Raw genomic sequence first — 18,510 nt, 5'->3', positions numbered from 1 at the left:
GCAGAGTTTGCCCGAATGCAACATAGGGACCTGTAATGGTATGTGGCAAAGATCTCAGGAGACCCAGTGAAGAGACTGCCTAGGGAACAGTCGGATAAGAGAGGGCATAGCCCTCAGCTGCATAAGGGACAGAGAAAGAAACTCAGGAGGGAGCCTCGCTAGTTTCTTGGGCTGTAAAGGAGATGGTGAGAGAATTTTACTTTGAGACTTGCAAGATTCTGTCAATGCAGCTTTACAGTAAAGGAGAATCAGCTCATCTGGTCGCGTTTCCTGTCTGGTCCACATTTGGTAACCCAAACGAAGCGGGGATGAGTTAGCACCTGAGTGCTGGTATATACAAGGAGGGTGCAATTTTGAATCCCATCCTTATATTAACAGACGGGGCGCGGGGAAGGAGAGGGAGCAGGAGAGATCCCTGCAAGCAGAGAGCTGCCCTCTCTCCCAACCGAACCCAGACCAACGGCAACCTTTCTCGTTGCAAGGTGACACGACGGGAACTAGCAATACAGACGTTCCCAAGGGGCCGTACGGCGGGCGCGGTACCGGCCCCTCTTATCTCGCGATTGCTGAGGCTCAGCGAAGCCCCGAGTTCTCGGCACGCGCGGGAAGGTCGTGGGAACCAGGGCCGGCCGATCGAGGATCCGCCAAGCCGAGCCACCGCGCTCCGACTCTGCCCCCGCACCCCTTGCGCAACTGCCGGAGCCTCGGCCAAAGCACGCGGCGCCTTTAAAGCGCACCCGGAGGAGGGGGGGCGTGTTGAAGGCAGGCCTGGCCGGCTGGCCCTCCGCTCGGCCGCGTTAAAGGGATTCGCGCCGCGGTCAGCCGCCCGCGCCGGAAAGTTCCCTCCGAGGCGGGCGGGGAAGGACTGTCGCCGTCGCCGGGGGCGGCCGCGTCCTGCAAGCGCCCGGGGACTCTGGCCGAGGGGCGGGGCGCCCTCCCCGGCGGGAGGAGACTCTTTCGAACCCGGCTCCCGGGAAATGCCCAGCGGCGGAGTGGATCCCCTCGGGTAGGATCGGGAGGCTCGAGTGCGCGCGTCGGACGTCCCGCCGCCTGCGCCGGGGGACGCCGATGATGTACACCATCACCAAGGGGCCGAGCAAGCTGGCCACGCAGAGGAGGACAGGTAGGGCGCGTGGATCGCGGGCGGCGTGGCTCTCGCTCCCCCGTCCCCCCTCGCCCTCCCGCACCCCGGCGGCGCGGGGTGGCAGTGCCCATCCTCCCCAGCCAGCACGCCCGGGATGGGGAGCCGTCCGCGCCGGGCGAGCCTTGGAGCGCTGCGCCCGGCTTCTTCTCCGTTGCCCTCCGCAAAAGGCGCCCGTCGTCGCAGGCGGTCCCGTCCCCTCCGGCCGGGCTGCCAAGTGTCGGGCCGTTCCGCGGGCCCGCAGCGCTGCCACTCGCCCGAGCAGGCCCGGCCACGGCTCGTGTCTCCCTCGCCACGCAGGTCCCACGCAGCAGGTGGAGAGCAAACTGGCCGACCTGAAATGCCGCCGGCGGCAGCAGCAGCAGCAGCAGCAGCAGCAGCAGGAGCTCAGCTCGTGGCCTCCCGCAAGGTGAGACGCGGGGCCGGTCCCGGGCTCGGCCGGGCCAGCGAAGGGAAGCGGCGGCGGCGGCGGCGAGAGGACGTCCCCGGCGCCGGTGACCTTGCGCGCCGCTCGCCCGGGGCTCGCTCCGCCGCGCGCGGTCCTGCCGGCTCCGGGCGGGGCCGATCGGGCGAGCAGGGGGGCGCCTCTGGACCGCCAGGCGCGCCCGGGCGGGGGCTCTCGCCGACAGGCTGGCGGGCGCCCCCGGAAGGGAAGTGGAGGTGACCTTGTCGGAAGGCTGCCCGCCGTCCTTGTGGCCACATGGCTCCCAAGGGGCGGGGGAGGGAGGCGAGGCCGGGGGTGGGGAGAGGCAGCGGGGTGCACGCCCCCCACCCCCGCCGGGCAGCCGCTCTCGCCCCCGCGGAGCCACGTGGCCGCGAGGACAGCCCCGCGGAGGAGGCGCCCCGCCGCACGTGCGCGCCGGAGGGAGGGGAATCTCCTTCTGCGGGGGGGGGGGGAGCAGGGAGGTGACGTCAAATAACGTCACGAGGAGGGAGGGAGGGAGGGAGGCGGGGACCCCCGGGCTTGCCTTTGCCCTAGAAAGAGAACGCCGCGGGGCCCTTGCACGTGGGAGCCGCCCGCGCGGGGTGCGGCGGAGGAGGCGTGCGATCCCTGTTGAATACTCGCCTCCCTCGGGTGGGGGAGAAGCGACGGCGCGGGGCTCTTCTGCGCCCTTTCGGGCACCCTAACCCTTTGCTCGCGCGGCCGGCTCTGGCGGGCGCTTTGCTTGTAAACCCTCCGAGCTGGAGAAAGAACGGGTGTTCTCACGTTGGGGCTATCAGTGGCGAGCAGCCCTGATTGCTGTCCGTGCGTGGGAAATCTGAGAAGTCGCCCTTCGGGTCAGCCCGAGATTGCTCCGTATCCTGAGTTGTACTTTCCTGGTAATCCAGCAAATGCCTCCGGGATGCTTGTAAATGCAATGTTTCTCAACCTGGGCCAACTTTAAGATGGGTGGACTTCAACTGGGGTGGACTTCAACCGAAACTCTCCCCACGACCTGAGTTCGATCCCAGCGGAAGCTGGATTCTCGGGTGGCTGGCTCAGGTCGACTCAGCCTTCCACCCTTCTGAGGTCGGTAAAATGAGCACCCAGCTTGCTGGGGAAGGTGAAAACTGGGGAAGGCCATGGCAAACCACCCCGCTCTACAGTCTGCCAAGAAGACGTTGCGAAAAGCGGCGTCCCCCCAGAGGGTCAGACATGACTCGGTGCTTGCACAGGGGACCTTCCACCTTTCACATGCTGGCATGGAGCACGCTGGCTGGGGAATTCTGGAAGTTGAAGTCCACACATCTTAAAGTTGCCAGAGTTGAAAAACACTGGTGTTAGTTGGAAGGCTGGTAACTGTACTTCTGCAGAATGCTTTTGTCCAAACACGCAACCGTCTTTTGGGGCTTCATTTTTCCTGTCTGGAAACACAATGCACTAGGCTGGGCTAAACTGGAGTTGGATGGTTTATAATTCAGCCTATAGTGGGAATGCAACCTTTATTATTCAGCCCGTTGTGTTAAGCAGGACAGAGATCTGGATACTGTGTTCAGTGGAACTGTAGGGCTCTGAAGGACGAAGGGTGAAAAAAAACCTTCATTCAAACATAGTCCATTTTGTATCCTTACGAGCTTGGCCTCTTAATCTGGGAAATTGGCTTGTTTTTTAAACAGGTTCTGCAGCCTGAAAAAATTAGAAAACCCCTGAAGTAGGTCATTGCCAAGCCATAATAGTGGTTTATTTATTTGGGCATTGTCTGTGAAATGAACACAACAGTTGTGCTTTGTTTAATTTGGGATAAATTATAGAGTATTGTGTGAAGCCAGCCATTGGACTGGCCCATTGAACAGATCAAAATCAGGGTTTAGAGTATCTTGTTGCTGAAAGGATCTCACAGGGACAGGAAGGCTTGTTTGTAGCAAGAAATGGATCTGCCCTCTAGCTCACCTGACACCCCCCTTCCATTACACAAGAGCATCACTCTTCATTTTTGATTATACAATTACAATATAATACGTGGTTATAATCCTTTCTCCATACCTCCAAAGGCTGTGAAAGAGCAGACAATATTCCCCAGCCTTTAGAAAAGCATTTGGGCTACAAAGCAAAGTTACTGCTTTCAGTCACATATTGTTTGAAATCCAATCATGGTTTGTTTGGTTTCTGGCAGATTGCATACTGCAAACCCCGCCATTGTGGTATGGCAGCTATAGTTTATGGCTTAGTGCAAGCTTAGCAGAGCATGGTTTAGCACAATGTCTTGATCCGCCTTCACAGGTTTGAAGAATTATTCCATTCTGCGTCATGGGTGAGCAATTTTCATCTAGATATTTGGGCATTGAATGTTCCCTCTTTCAGGAATACATCTTTGGATCTAGAGTGCAGCAGGACAGATGTGGTGAGAGTGATATGGACAGCTTCCATGGCTCTGCTGTTTTATCTGATACATTTATAAAATCCGTATTAACTGTGGAGGCTGCACGCAAATGAAATATAATAGGATGCAACCACCTGTATGCACTGCTTTCAACTTCTCATGCTGGTCTTTTGCAATTGGCAAGCAGGCTTCCTTCAGTGTAAGACCTCTTGGAAATCAATTAAGCTTGCTTTTAACTGAGCTGGCTGGGGAATTCTGGGAGTTGAAGTCCACACATCTTAAAGCTGCTGAGGTCGAGAAACACAGTGTTAACTGAGAGCAAAGGAGATATCTGGATCCTTAGGGGTCAGGATATCACAAGAACCAAACTGCTGAAAATTAAACGTGTTGTTTGTTGATGGCTGTGACCAGCTTTGCCAAGATATAAGACTTCTGCAAGGCAGTGAAAAAGCTGAGGAGGTATCCACCTGTTTGGAAATGTTCAACTCCCATTGACAAAGATACCCTCCTTTTGGTCTGTATAATTTATTGTTCTGGGTATTTACTGATGTAGCAAGAGTCCAGAAACTGTTTCAGAGACCTCTCTTTACTTAATGGCAGGGTTTGCACAAGAGATCTTCAATGCCATAACAAAATTAACCCATTTTCTGCCTCGGAAGAGTTCACTGAAGCATTGAGTAACCATCAGGACACTCAAACCAAGATCCTCAACCAGCGATAATTTGAAAGCCTGAATTAGATGCAAAAGCTAGAGAGAAATTGCACTTTGCCATAAATAGCACTTTATGGTTTAGTACAATATATAAATTCAGTCTTTGGTTGCATTTGAATGATGGGCTTGACTGTTTGGCTCCAGGTGCCTGGCTTAGTAAGAATATGCTGGACCATATATAAACCCTGTGGGCTGAGCTTGCCCAATAAGACTAAAATGTGATTGCCTAATTTTTGCCATATAAGCCCAGCCACTGTTGGTCTTTAAACCACAGTAGAGGTAGACCTCACTTAACAACCACTGATTTAGTGATGGTTCAGTCTTATGATGGTGCTGGAACAAACGACTTATGACCAGTCCTCACACTTAGGACCGTTGCAGCGTCCCCACAGTCACATGATCACAATTTGGGTGCTTGGCAACCAGTTCACATTTATGACCATCATAGCATCTCGTGGTCATGTGATCACCAATTTCTGCCTTCCTACCTTCCGGCAAGCAAAATCAAGGGGAAATTGTGTGATTCACTTAACAACCACATGGTTCACTTAACACCCATGGTGATTCGCTTCACCACCACCACCACAAAAAAGGTCATAAAATCAGATCAGATTCGCTTAATGACCACTTCGCTTAGCAATTGAAATTCTGGGTGCAATTGTGGTCATTAAGTGAGAATTACCTGTATGGCTTAGTGCTTTGTGTGAACTCTGCAAGTATGCTGTGTTCAAGGAACACGGCTTAATACAATATTAAGTCTACAGTGCCATTGTACCATACGTAGTTCATATTCATGTGGTAGCCTGCACAAAACCTCCAAGTTTCTTCTCTTTATTTTTGCACAAGATTCTAGACCTCATGGAATGGAGGGAAAAAAAAGACATCTGGACCTTGCTATTTTAGGCATGGAAAAGGGACAGAAAACAGTGCAAATCATTCTCTGAAGCTTTTTTCCCCCTAAAGAAAGACTTCTAAGAATTTTTTTTTTAAAGTGTCCTTAATAAAATATGTAATTTGGACAGGAAGGCACCAGAGTGAGGCCTGACACACACAATCCCCTTTGATCAGACCTTGTGCTGCCACCTTTCCCACTGTTGTCTCTCTCTCAGCCTTGGTGTTGGCAAGTTTTACGATGACTGTTTGCTCTACTGACCTTGGAAAAATGTGTATCCAGTTGCAGCTAGAATTTGGGAGACAGCCTGGATTCCCATCCGGAGTGGGGGCAGCGTTGGGAAGAGAGACAAACAACATGTGACTTGGCTGATGAAGTAGAAGTGCAGTCAGGTGGGAGAGTCACCTGCTGTTGGGCTCTTGCCCCAGAGAGTTAAGAAACTGGGAGAAGATCCAAAATTACATCCTACGTCAGGGTTTCTCAACCTTGGCAACTTTAAGAGGTGTGGACTTCAGCTCCCAGAATTCCCTAGCCATTCCCCGGCCAGATGGCAAGGGAATTCTGGGAGTTGAAGTCCACACCTCTTAAAATGGCCAAGTTTGAAAAATGCCAATCTAGACTGAAGTCCAGTGCCTGCTAATTAAAGTTCTCATTTGCACCAATATTGGGAATAGAAGATGCATATTGGATTTGCCTGAGCTGCAAACTTGAGCCGTCAGATTTGAACAGGTTCGGCAGATGCCCAAAGCGAAGCGAGAATTCTTGCAGGCCCTTTGAATCTGGACTCTCCCAGAATCTTGCTAGGGACTCAAATTCGAGTTGGGTCTGCAAAAACAGAAAGAACTGCTGGAGTAGCAAATAGCAGAAGAAGATCAACCGAGGTGGTGTGACTCTTTTGATTTCAAACACAGTGACTTGTTTTATTAGGGCTCAGCTCTCCAGCCTGTCTCCTCTGAAGGCTGACGCAATCTTCTAGCAGTCCTGTGCCAGAGATTGCAGTTCTTTTGCTAATCTGTCTCAGGGTTAGGGATGATTAAAAATTTACTGCTAAGTCCCTGGGGCCAGCAAGTGCAGTAATTAGCTTGGATGATGGATGGTCATGGCATCTTCCTTTGTCTCTGTTTCTCCACCATTCGCTTTGCTTGGACAGAGTGGTTGAGCAAAATGGGAAAGGTTACGTCAAATGTGTAGGCAGATAGGTAGAACAGGATCTTCCCCTTTCCCTTCTGCTCCTTCACATTTAACCTGGTTAAGTCTGTTGTAGGATAGGTGCTACAATTTTTGTTGTGTTGTGCCTGGAGGTGGTATGACCTGACTAGCTTAGGTGGATTTCAGCGAAAGCTCAAAAAGCGCTGTTAGGATGAGAGATCACTGGGGAATACGGTAGTCCTTGTTTAGCAACTGCCTTGTTTAGTGACCATTCAGAGTTACAACGGTGATGAAAAAATAACTTTACGACCAATCCTTGCATTTATGACCTTTGCAGGTCTGTAAAGCAAAGGAAAGCTGAAGGAAGATTGTAAGCACAGTTGCGGTTCACTTAATGACTGCTATGCTTAACAATTGAGTTGCCGATCCCAATTGTGGTTGCTAACGAGGACTACCTATATTACTTTTGTAGGCAGTAGCAAATGCCTTCTGTATTGCTGGCAAGATCATGGATAAGTTCATATAATTACTACCAGTTGCATGTGTATCAGGACTGACAGGCGTTCGATGCATCTGCTGGAAAAAGACCCAGGAAACTGGTATTCCCCATCTTGGTGTCCTCCAGATGCATTAAATTATAAATCCCACCTTACCCAGCCAAGTTGTTCCAAAAGGACCCACTCAAAAGTTGGAATGAATCAGGTAAGCCATTCCCACAGCAGGCATGCAAACATCTGCATCTTAGCATACCGATTTTCTTCCGTTTAGGCGCCAACCATGTGCACATTAAATTTTGGACTGTCAACCATTATTGAAAAGATGTGAGGGCTTCAAAATGTTGGAGAGAGACCCTCTTGATTCGGGCCAACCTTGGCCCAGGATGAGTAAGAAGCACGTGGCCCTTTCAGTGTTGCTGAACTACAACTCCCAAAAGTCCTTGTCAGTGCAGGCCACAGTATGGGATGCTGGGAGTTGCAGTTTGCAATGTCTGGAGCAGTGTTTCTCAACCTTGGCCACTTTAAGACAGGTGGACTTCAACTCCCAGAATTCCCCAGGGTCACTGCTTTCCTTTATCTCACCTTGCATGAGGGTGGGGGTGTTTCAAAATGCTTATTTGTTTTCTTCTCCAAACTTTACACTCCTGGAGCAAAAGATTCCTATTCAGTTTTCTTGGCAAGCTTTTACAGGCACGGGCGGTATGAATAATCCTAACACAGCACAAATCCTAACACAGCACAAATAAAATCCTATTGTCTTCTCTGCTCTCTGTCCTCTTCGCAGCCCCCTTCCCAAACTGGTGTTCAACAGGGTAAATGGAAAGAGACCCCCGCTGATCTCACCCCCCACCACCACAGAGGAAAACTATACTGTAGCTCACGAAGAAAATGTCCGGTTTGTGTACGAAGGTAAGCTAGCTCCTGGCTGACTCTAAGATGATGTGTTTCAAACAGCCACTTAAAGATGGGTGGATGTCAACTCCCAGAATTCCCCAGCCAGCACACTGGCTGGGGAATTCTGGGAGTTGACATCCACCCATCTTAAAGTGGCCAAGATTGAGAAACACTGCTCTAGGATGACGTCAAAAGACTGATGGAGCCCAAAGTACATTTCATGCCTTGTTTGCTGTTGCATCATTTTGGTCAAGGGCACCAACTGAAACTAGAGAGCTGCGGGGCAAAAAATCAGGAGGAAGCACCTTTTTCTGATTATCAAAATTCTTTGGTTTATTGATAGCTGCCCAATATATATAATCAAATCAAATGCAAAATGAAAACGTCGTATAAACCAGTGTTTTTCAACCTTGGCCACTTTAAGATGAATTGATGTCTGGGAATTGACGTCCACTCATCTTAAAGTGGCCAGGGTTGAAAAACACTGATAGAAACAAAGCTGCAGCAGGGCAGTCATTCAAAGCCTGAAACAATGGATTCAAAGGCAATTAAAAAGCCTGGGAAGATAGACAGGCCTTCACCAGGTGCTGAAACAATGCTAAGGTGGGCACCAGTCAAGCATCTCTAGGGAGGGCATTCCAAAGCACTGTCCCTTTTATTAAACAGCGGAATGCAGCTTACTAAAGCTTCTACGTTTTAATAAAATTGGTAAGTTGGAAAAGGTACCGCCTTTCAAAATAGGAAAGTCAGAAAGAGCTCCATAGCACTTCTTCCGACTAACCAACTTTATAAAAGGCATCAGCTTTTGTAAGTCAGAAAAGGTGCTACCAGACTCCTGATCTTTTGCTACCGTAGACAAACACAGCATCTAAAATCTGTATATAGCCTCTCCCCGCCCCGGGGCTCCCTCCCACATTGTCCTTAACGTGGCAGAAGGGAAGCATGAATTAACACATCCAGAGTAACCCTCTTAACTGCTTTTAAGGTAACTTGGATTAAGCTGGAAGGAACTGACAATCAGGTTTCGTTTCTGCCCTGGCGGTTTTTCAGACCTAACCCAACCCACTTTTTGGAATTTGACCCCCGGGCTGCTGTTCAAAATAAGCAGAATAAAACCCTGCTTCAAGGGCGTTGGGGGTGGAGGTGGGGTGTCCCAGAAGCCAAAAGGAGAGGCACAGAAGCCCTTTTCAGCACGCATAAAACCAAAAAATGTTGTGCCTTTTAGATTTGTCTGGAGATAGGTAGAAATGCAAAATGCTGTTTTCTGCAACTTCAGCTGGGCGGGGCTTCAGCTTCCATTCTCCCCTGCCACCTAGGTAATGGGAATTGGAGCCTAACCTGCCTAGCAGAATTCAGTTTGGGACAGGCTGTCACTGAGCTGCAGGGCAAGGAAGATTGACCGGGTTTCTCCCTATCTTCCATTGCCAGAAGCAAACATTTGACACGCTTACAGCTAATTCTTGCAGGGAACGGCTTTCTTGCCCTCAAAGGCACAAAATCCTGGGTGATGGGCAATCTGACTGGAATCTGTAAGTCCTGTGACATCATTTTGCAGTTTAGATATACACGTTAACGTCACCTTCAAGTGGGCTTTCCTGGTGGTGACCTATCTACATACTGTATAACTTGTTCCAACCTTCTGGGTATTTTTTTTTTTTTTGGATCAGCCAAGGTTGAAGGTTGGCGAGGTGCTGCCATGTTGCAGGGTGGTACATATGTCAGATAAATGAATTGTTTCAATCCTATGCCCAGGGTTGGGAGGAAAATTCAGATGGCCAGTTCTGTTGGCCCTTTGGTGGCGCTGTTTCATGGCTGCAGAGGGCGTCGCTGTCCAGGTGCTGCCAAACTACAACTCCCAGAATCCTTTGCTGTTGGGCACACTGCTAAAACTAACCAAACTCGGGATATGGTGGGAACACAGCTGTTAGGTCTTTTCACCCATGTGGTTAAACATAATGTGCAAATCCAGGCAAAATTTCATCTGTATTTTTCTTCCCATACATGGTTGAATTCAGGGACGCTATCCTTACCGGGTCACCAGTTTGCAGTGCTTTTATGGAGGCCACCCACCAGCTTGGGGATCTCCCTTCCCTTCCCTTCCTTTTCTTTCTTCAAACTTTATTAAAATTTTTAAAATACAAATGTAAAAACAAAGATTAAAGTAAATAGAACAAAGTAAAGTGAAAGCATCAGAGATGCAAGAAGGAAAAAAAAGCCAGAAACATAAGAAAACGAATTGACTCCCAACCTTCTTTGTTACAGATATACATATACATTTACATCAAGCTCTTATGCTAAATTTACCAAATATTATTTCTACTGTCGGTTGTTTATCTAATCGTCAAATCCAAGCATCACAGTTTCATTTTTTTCCGTTTCATGCAATAAGTCCAGAAGAGGCTTCCAGGTAGCAATAAAATTTTACTACACGTAGTCCTTGCTTAACAACCATTTGTTTAGTGATGGTTTGGACCTACAACCGTGCTGAAGAGACCTACTTATGACTGGTCATCACACTTATGACCGTTGCAGCATCCTGTGGTCACATGATTGTCATTTTCCACCTTCCCGGCAAACTTCTGGCAAGCAAAGTCAATGGAGAACTTCATGATTCGTTTAACAACCATGGCAGTTATAAGCCCGTGGCAATTTGCTTAATCGGGTTGGATTCACTTAATGACCCATTGCTTAGCAACCAAAATTCCGCTCCCAGTTGGGGGTGTTAAGTGAGGACTACCTGTATGTTTTTTCCCTAATCAAAACTGTCCATTTTGCCAACTCTGCTAACTCCATCAACTTCACCGTCTGTTCTTCCATAGTAGGAACGGTCTCTTCTTTCCACCTCTTGGGGACCTTTTCAACCTTACCTTACCTTCTTCCTACCTCCAGCCTGGCAACAAGTGGAACAGCAGCTGGACAGTCGAGAGCAAGGAGAAGGCGGATCTGGCCCAGTGCAATACACAGAGAAAAACCCCAGTCCTGAATTGAAAGGTGGGCAGGCAAATGACATCCCTCCCGTCGCTTATCCCCAAATCCAGTGTCCAAGAAAAAACCAAATAAATAAAGGATGACACGAAAGCAGCAGGCATGTTCGTGGGGAGATCAGAAAAGTCAGGATGGTGGCCACCATGTGGTGCACGTCAAAAAGGAGCAGACTTTTGATTGCATAGTTGTGGTTGCCATGTTGACTTTTTTGACCCATCCCCTCCCCAATCACCATGTCAAAGCAAGCTTGGGGTCAATGGAATGGGTAGGGTGCTTTCTCTTTTTTTCCCCCGTAAGTGTTTGTATTTGTGCAGGACTTTCAAAAGCTTGGCTGATGCTTTCTGCTTATGCATGGATTTTTTTCCTTTTAATCTGTTCAACTGTGTCCGATTCTCAGAGACTGCCTGGACAAGTCCCTGCAGTTTTCTTGGCAAGGTTTTTCAGAAGTGGTTTGCCATTGCCTCCTTCCTAGGGCTGAGAGAGGGGGACTGGCCCAAGGTCCCCCAGCTGGCTTTGTGCCTAAGGCAGAACTCATGGCCTCCCAGTTTCTAGCCTGGTGCCTTAACCACTACCCCAAACTGGCTCTTTGCATGGATAGACCCTCTTTTAACTGTTCAAGAATCTCTCTTTCTCCAAGAGCAACTTCTCCATTAAAATATAGCCATTTCTCCCTCCCTGGAATGCTCTGGATATGTTGAACTTCAGTGCCCAGAATTCTCAGCCAGCCAAGGCAGCAACATGGAATGCTGGGAGTTGCAGTCCAACACATCCAGAAGCCCAGAGCATCGGGATCCTGCAACATCAGATTATTGTTAGTTGCTGTGATGTTTCGCAACCGTCCTTAATGTTCTTAAACTGCACTTGACAATGTTGTCATCGAAAGCTCTGCTAAATTGAAGAGAGAGGGAGGGAAAGCAAGCAAGCAAGCAGTTATTTAATCTTGGTGGCAAAGTCACTCTACAGCAGTGCTTCTCAACCTGAGCAACTTTAAGATGGGTGGACTTCAACTCCCAGAATCCCCTAGCCATCATGGCTGGCTGGGGAATTCTGGGAGTTGAAGTCCAGCCATCTTAAAGTTGCTCAGGTTGAGATACACTGCTCTACAATAGAGGAGAAATAAAACTGCAGCTTCTCTCTCTCTAGTTCAGCAATGGATAATTGTGCTTTTCCAACATCCAACCGCCCCAGACAGCATAATCAATAGGGACGGATGATGGGGGTTATAGTTCATCACCCTCTGAAGGTTGGGTAGGAAAAAAGATACACTCAAACAGATTTTTGGGGTGGCCTTGTAGGTTGTAATGTTCTTTTTCCCCTTCTTTCCCCTTTTTCAGATTTTGTTCCCATCGACCTTGAAGACTGGTGGGCCCAACAGTTCCTGGCCAAAATCAAGAATGGTTCTTAATGAAGCGGGGAGTGGCAGCTTTACAAGAGAAGATTTAAATTTCACTCTAAGAAAATGCCCACGCATCCGAGTGCAGAGAGAACAGAACGAATAAAGGGGGCGCGGCGGTGCCCGGTTGGGGGGAGGGGGCAGAAGGGGAGAGATTTTGACTGCTCAGCTGGCTTTGAAATGCTGAGATTCCCCGCTGCCCAGAAGATGCCTGCAGACCATATGTTGTTGTGGAGGCGCCACGGCGGCAAGGGAGGGGGAATGAAGGGGGCATTCTCCTCCCCCCTTGGCCTGGCACCCAACACTGGGTCAGTTTTGGCCCCATAGCCTAGACTGTGTTCACAATAAACACACTGATCCTGCCAGTGGAACAATCCATCCCGCCTGAAAGGAGTTCTTGGGGGGGGAGTGGCCTCCCCAAGGATGCCCCTCCCGAAAAAGGAAGTGAAATGCCAAGGAGAGCCAGTGAGGGACTCCAGCTGCAGTTTCTCAGAGTTGCCCAGGATCAGGCACCCGGCGAACGTCGAAAGGCACAGCCTTGTCAACGTTTAGGTGGATGTAGGCTCGGGAAGGCACACAGCCACAGAGGCTTCCCTCCGATGCTCTGAATCCCAGTTGCAACAGGAGAAAGCTGAGTTTGGTCCCCTTCTTCTGCCTCGCCTTGCACAGCACAGGAGCCCCTAAATCTGGGTGAAAAAGCCATGGGGTTTGCAAACCGTATTGTGGCTTAATGTAACATCCTGGTTGATACAACACACTAAGACATTACTGGGTCTAGCTTTTTTACACACACACACACACACAGACACTCACATTCAATTGTGTCCAATTCTCAGAGACTGCCTGGACAAGTCCCTGCAGTTTTCTTGGCAAGGGTTTTCAGAAGCGGTTTGCCATTGCCTCCTTCCTAGAGCTGAGAAAGGGGGACTGGCCCAAGGCCACCCAGCGGCTTTGTGCTCAAGGCGGGACTAGAACTCCCGGTCTCCCAGTTTCTAGCCTGGTGCCTTAACCATGACACCAAACTGGCTCTCTGGGTTTAGCTTTGGGTTATCCCAAAAGCAGGATTTGTGAGTTTGGGTGCTGGGTGAACACAGCCGCTGTCTTTTTCTCCAGTCCTTCAATGATCAAGCTCTTAGCAACTAAACCAGCTCTTGCATGCAAAAACGTAGAGTTATTTGTTCTTCCTGGAAAACAGCAGGCAAGTTTCCTGCTTGGCTGGCATTTGCAATACAGAGCAGGGTGGGCCGAGCCACAACAGTTGGGAAGAATTTTGTAAGTTGGCTTGCAAAACCGATATGCCAAATTAAACACCCCGTTTCCAGTGGGGGGCTGGATTCACACTCTTGCAGTGCAAAGGTGTGGGTGTGTGTTCAACCCCCGAGCTGTCAAAAATTTAAACGACAAATAGGCATCTGGGGCTTGCTGGCTGCAGGCCTTCTTAGGACAAGGTAGCCCAGCAAGCCTTTTGAAGTCCAAGTCCTAAGGGGCAAGCGTGCCTTCAGCAAATTGGGGCACTGGGCTTTCCTTCCTTCTTGGACATGTGTTTCTGAAAGATGCTGCATCAAATCTGCGGAACTCTGAAGCAGAGAGCTGTTTTGCCCTCCCGCCGTAAAGCAAGCAAGTTCCCCCCACACGTTTTAACTGCCCTGTGTAAGTTTTGCTCATGAAGCTGGGTTTAGCTTCCAGTTTGTCAATAGATGTCTTTTTTGTGGTTGGCTGGCTTTGCACATGGTGGTAAGTGAAGGTTTATTTAACCATGGTTCCATGAGTGCCAAAGTCACCCATGAAAAACTGTTGATCGTAGTTTACAAGTCAGAATATTGGTTGTGTGTCCCATAACACCAGCCACAAACAAGCTTAGAATGTGATGTGAGCCCAGCTTTAGGGCTGGGGGAAAGTGGGGGGGGACTCAGCAGGGCAAGGAGACAAATGACCTTGACATCTCATCTTGGTCAGGGAGCTTTTTCCAAACGGGCAAGCGCTTTGAGTGCAAGATTTCTCATGCTTTAAGCTGTTCGACAACAAGCCCTCGGCGTGCACCCTAGATGGCCTTGGCCGACTGCTACTGGCTGGAACTACCTAACTATTCAGGTAGTTTTCCCTTAACAACCATTTGTTCAGCAATGGTTTGGACTTAAAATGGTGCTAAAACCCGACTTATGACTGGTCCTTACATTTACTACCATTGCAGTGTCCCCACAGTCACATGATTGCGATTTGGATGCTTGGCAACCAGTTAGCTTTAATGACCATTGCAGCGTCCCACAGTCACGTGATCGCCATTTTCTACCTTCCCAGCCAGCTTCCAGCAAGCAAAATCAATGGGTGAACCACATGATTTGCTTAACAACCATGTGATTCACTTAGTGACTGCCACAAAAAAGGTTGTAAAATCAGGTTGGATTTGCTTAAGGACCGTATTGCTTAGCGACCTAAATTCCGGTCCCAATTGTGGTCATTAAGTGAGGACTAAACTGGCTGTACAGTCTTTGCTGAAACCCTATGCAATCATCTCCATTGTGCTGGACTTCTGAACTGGCAGTTCCTGATGCACAGGAACTGGGCATTGGGCACACAAGTCCTTTTTGCTGCTCATCCTCTGCCCCCTGCCAACACACACATGAGCGCGCACATGGCAACCTGGGAAATGTCTGCATTTGGCCAGGAAGGTTGAGGGTGCTGTTACGTTGCCATTCTGCAATTACTCATTCCAGAATCTTGTCAGCCTTTGCATTTGCTCACCAATGGCTCATTGGTAAAAATAGGGTACACCCATACAGGACCTTCTAAAATGGGATCTAATTTTCCCTTCCAGTTCAGTTAGGCTGAGAAAGCATCTCGAATCACACACCATTAACTGGGTCAGTTAAAGGTTTTGTGGAGGCATTTTCACCACCTGCTAAGCTTGGTTATTTTTAACCTTGATTAGGGGTTTGAGGGAGACTTAATAAGCCTCTTTATTTTACTAAACGGTGTCATGCAATCCCAGAAAATGGAATAATTCAGTACCCAGATTGAAGCACGTTGTGCAAACTCAGTTCATGGATAAGCATCTTAGTCTGTTGCGGAAAAATATAAAGAGCCTTGTAATGCCTTAAACTGGCGGGGGGAGGGGGGGCTACTGCAGAAGCATTTTACTGATCATGGTCCATTTCATCCACTGCCTCTTTATCTGTACATTTTTAACCCGCTTTTCCCTGTTTTTTTCTTTAAAAAGAACAGGAACACAGGGAATGATTTTTTAAAAAAGTGATAATAAACCAAAAACACTTTGAAACAACCATTCAATTGAAAATATTGTCAATAGCTTACTGATAAACTGGACTGTGAGCCTCAAAAGTGTGCAGATGTTTCAGTGACAAACAGATTTTTCAGTGACACAAATTTGCTGTGGTTTTAGGTTGAGGGTCCAATCTGGCCGACTGCTGAGCCATGAATTAGCTGTTTTAATCTATTAAAATGCAAACTTCAACCACCTAAAAGCAGGACTTGGACAGCCTCAATTTCTAATCTCCCAATGTCATGATGGTGAAATTTGATTTTTCTTGACACCTCTTACCTTTTTTTGAGTAAATAACATGTTTGGGCAATTAAGCAGGTGTATTAACATCAAGGTACCTCCTCAGCCAAATGACCACCAGATCTACTACTGTGGACAAGAGGACCACAGAAGAAATGGAGTAGCCTTCATAATTAATAGTAAAGTGGCTAAAGCAGTGCTTGGATACAATCCAAAAAACGATAGAATGATCTCAATTCGAATTCAGGGCAAGCCATCTAACATCACAGTGATCCAAATATTCGCCCCAACCACAGATGCTGAAGAAGCTGAAGTAGAGCAGTTCTATGAGGATCTGCAGCACCTACTGGACAACACGCCTAAAAGAGATGTTATTTTCATCACGGGAGACTGGAATGCTAAGGTGGGCAGTCAAATGACACCTCGAATTACAGGTAAGTATGGCCTGGGAGAACAAAACGAAGCAGGACATAGGCTGATAGAATTTTGCCAAGACAACTCAATGTGCATAACAAACACTCTCTTCCAGCAACCTAAGAGACGGCTTTATACATGGACTTCACCAGATGGACAACACAGAAATCAGATTGACTACATCCTTTGCAGCCAAAGGTGGCGGACATCTGTACAGTCGGTAAAAACTAGGCCTGGAGCTGACTGTAGTTCAGACCATGAACTTCTTCTTGCACAATTTAGGATCAGACTAAAGAGATTAGGGAAGACCCACAGATCAGCTAGATATGAGCTCACTAATATTCCTAAGGAATATGCAGTGGAGGTGAAGAATCGATTTAAGGGACTGGACTTAGTAGATAGGGTCCCGGAAGAACTCTGGACAGAAGTTCGCAACATTGTTCAGGAGGCGGCAACAAAATACATCCCAAAGAAAGAGAAAACCAAGAAGGCAAAATGGCTGTCTGCTGAGAAACTGGAAGTAGCCCAGGAAAGAAGGAAAGCAAAAGGCAACAGTGATAGGGGGAGATATGCCCAATTAAATGCAAAATTCCAGAGGTTAGCCAGAAGAGATAAGGAATTATTTTTAAACAAGCAATGTGCGGAAGTGGAAGAAGACAATAGAATAGGAAGGACAAGAGACCTCTTCCAGAAAATTAGAAACATCGGAGGTAAATTCCAGGCAAAAATGGGTATGATCAAAAACAAAGATGGCAAGGACCTAACAGAAGAAGAAGAGATCAAGAAAAGGTGGCAAGAATATACAAAAGACCTGTATAGGAAGGATAACAATATCGGGGATAGCTTTGACGGTGTGGTCAGGGAGCCAGAGCCAGACATCCTGAAGAGTGAGGTTGAATGGGCCTTAAGAAGCATTGCTAATAACAAGGCAGCAGGAGACGACGGCATCCCAGCTGAACTGTTCAAAATCTTGCGAGATGATGCGGTCAAGGTAATGCATGCTATATGCCAGCAAATTTGGAAAACACAAGAATGGCCATCAGACTGGAAAAAATCAACTTATATCCCCATACCAAAAAAGGGAAACACTAAAGAATGTTCAAACTATCGAACAGTGGCACTCATTTCACATGCCAGTAAGGTAATGCTCAAGATCCTGCAAGGTAGACTTCAGCAGTTCATGGAGCGAGAATTGCCAGATGTACAAGCTGGGTTTAGAAAAGGCAGAGGAACTAGGGACCAAATTGCCAATATCCGATGGATAATGGAAAAAGCCAGGGAGTTTCAGAAAAACATTTCTGTTTTCTTGACTATTCTAAAGCCTTTGACTGTGTGGACCATAACAAATTGTGGCAAGTTCTTAGCGGTATGGGGATACCAAGTCATCTTGTCTGCCTCCTGAAGAGTCTGTATAACGACCAAGTAGCAACAGTAAGAACAGACCACGGAACAACGGACTGGTTAAAGATTGGGAAAGGAGTACGGCAGGGCTGTATACTCTCACCCTACCTATTCAACTTGTACGCAGAACACATCATGTGACATGTTGGGCTTGAGGAATCCAAGGCTGGAGTTAAAATTGCTGGAAGAAACATTAACAATCTCAGATATGCAGATAATACCACTTTGACGGCTGAAAGCGAAGTGGAACTGAGGAGCCTTATGATGAAGGTGAAAGAAGAAAGTGCAAAAGCTGGCTTGCAGCTAAACCTCAAAAAAACCAAGATTATGGCAACCAGCTTGATTGATAACTGGCAAATAGAGGGAGAAAACGTAGAGGCAGTGAAAGACTTTGTATTCCTAGGTGCAAAGATTACTGCAGATGCTGACTGCAGCCAGGAAATCAGAAGATGCTTAATCCTTGGGAGAAAAGCAATGACAAATCTCGATAAAATAGTCAAAAGCAGAGACCTCACACTGACAACAAAGGCCCGCATAGTTAAAGCAATGGTGTTCCCCGTAGTAACATATGGCTGTGAGGGCTGGACCATAAGGAAGGCTGAGCGAAGGAAGATCGATGCTTTGGAACTGTGGTGCTGGAGGAAAATTCCGAGAGTGCCTTGGACTGCAAGAAGATCAAACCAGTCCATACTCCAGGAAATAAAGCCAGAC

At 48.2% G+C, this 18,510-nt stretch overlaps 1 protein-coding gene across 1 annotated transcript; it reads left to right on the top strand.

Moving 5' to 3' along the window:
• The first annotated feature begins 858 nt into the window (after positions 1–858).
• MCRIP2 (MAPK regulated corepressor interacting protein 2) lies at positions 859–12,842 on the top strand. The gene is made up of 5 exons (XM_063314855.1): positions 859–1,123; positions 1,442–1,550; positions 7,977–8,101; positions 10,976–11,077; positions 12,406–12,842. The coding sequence occupies exons 1-5, from the start codon at positions 1,069–1,071 to the stop codon at positions 12,474–12,476; spliced, it is 462 nt and encodes a 153-aa protein (XP_063170925.1). The 5' UTR covers positions 859–1,068; the 3' UTR covers positions 12,477–12,842.
• The last annotated feature ends 5,668 nt before the right edge of the window (positions 12,843–18,510 follow it).

This window comes from Candoia aspera, chromosome 14 (genome assembly GCF_035149785.1).
Source record: "Candoia aspera isolate rCanAsp1 chromosome 14, rCanAsp1.hap2, whole genome shotgun sequence".
Lineage (NCBI taxonomy): Eukaryota > Metazoa > Chordata > Lepidosauria > Squamata > Boidae > Candoia > Candoia aspera.
Note: the sequence above shows the minus strand (reverse complement) of the source record. Positions and strands in the feature narration are given on the sequence as shown.

Excerpts from the sequence above, each read along its gene's own strand:
- MCRIP2 (XM_063314855.1), top strand. The coding sequence starts at position 1,069 with ATGATGTACACCATCACCAAGGGGCCGAGCAAGCTGGCCACGCAGAGG. Across the intron at positions 1,124-1,441 it reads GGCCACGCAGAGGAGGACAG|GTCCCACGCAGCAGGTGGAG; the intron begins GTAGGGCGCGTG and ends CTCGCCACGCAG. Across the intron at positions 11,078-12,405 it reads CCCCAGTCCTGAATTGAAAG|ATTTTGTTCCCATCGACCTT; the intron begins GTGGGCAGGCAA and ends CCCCTTTTTCAG.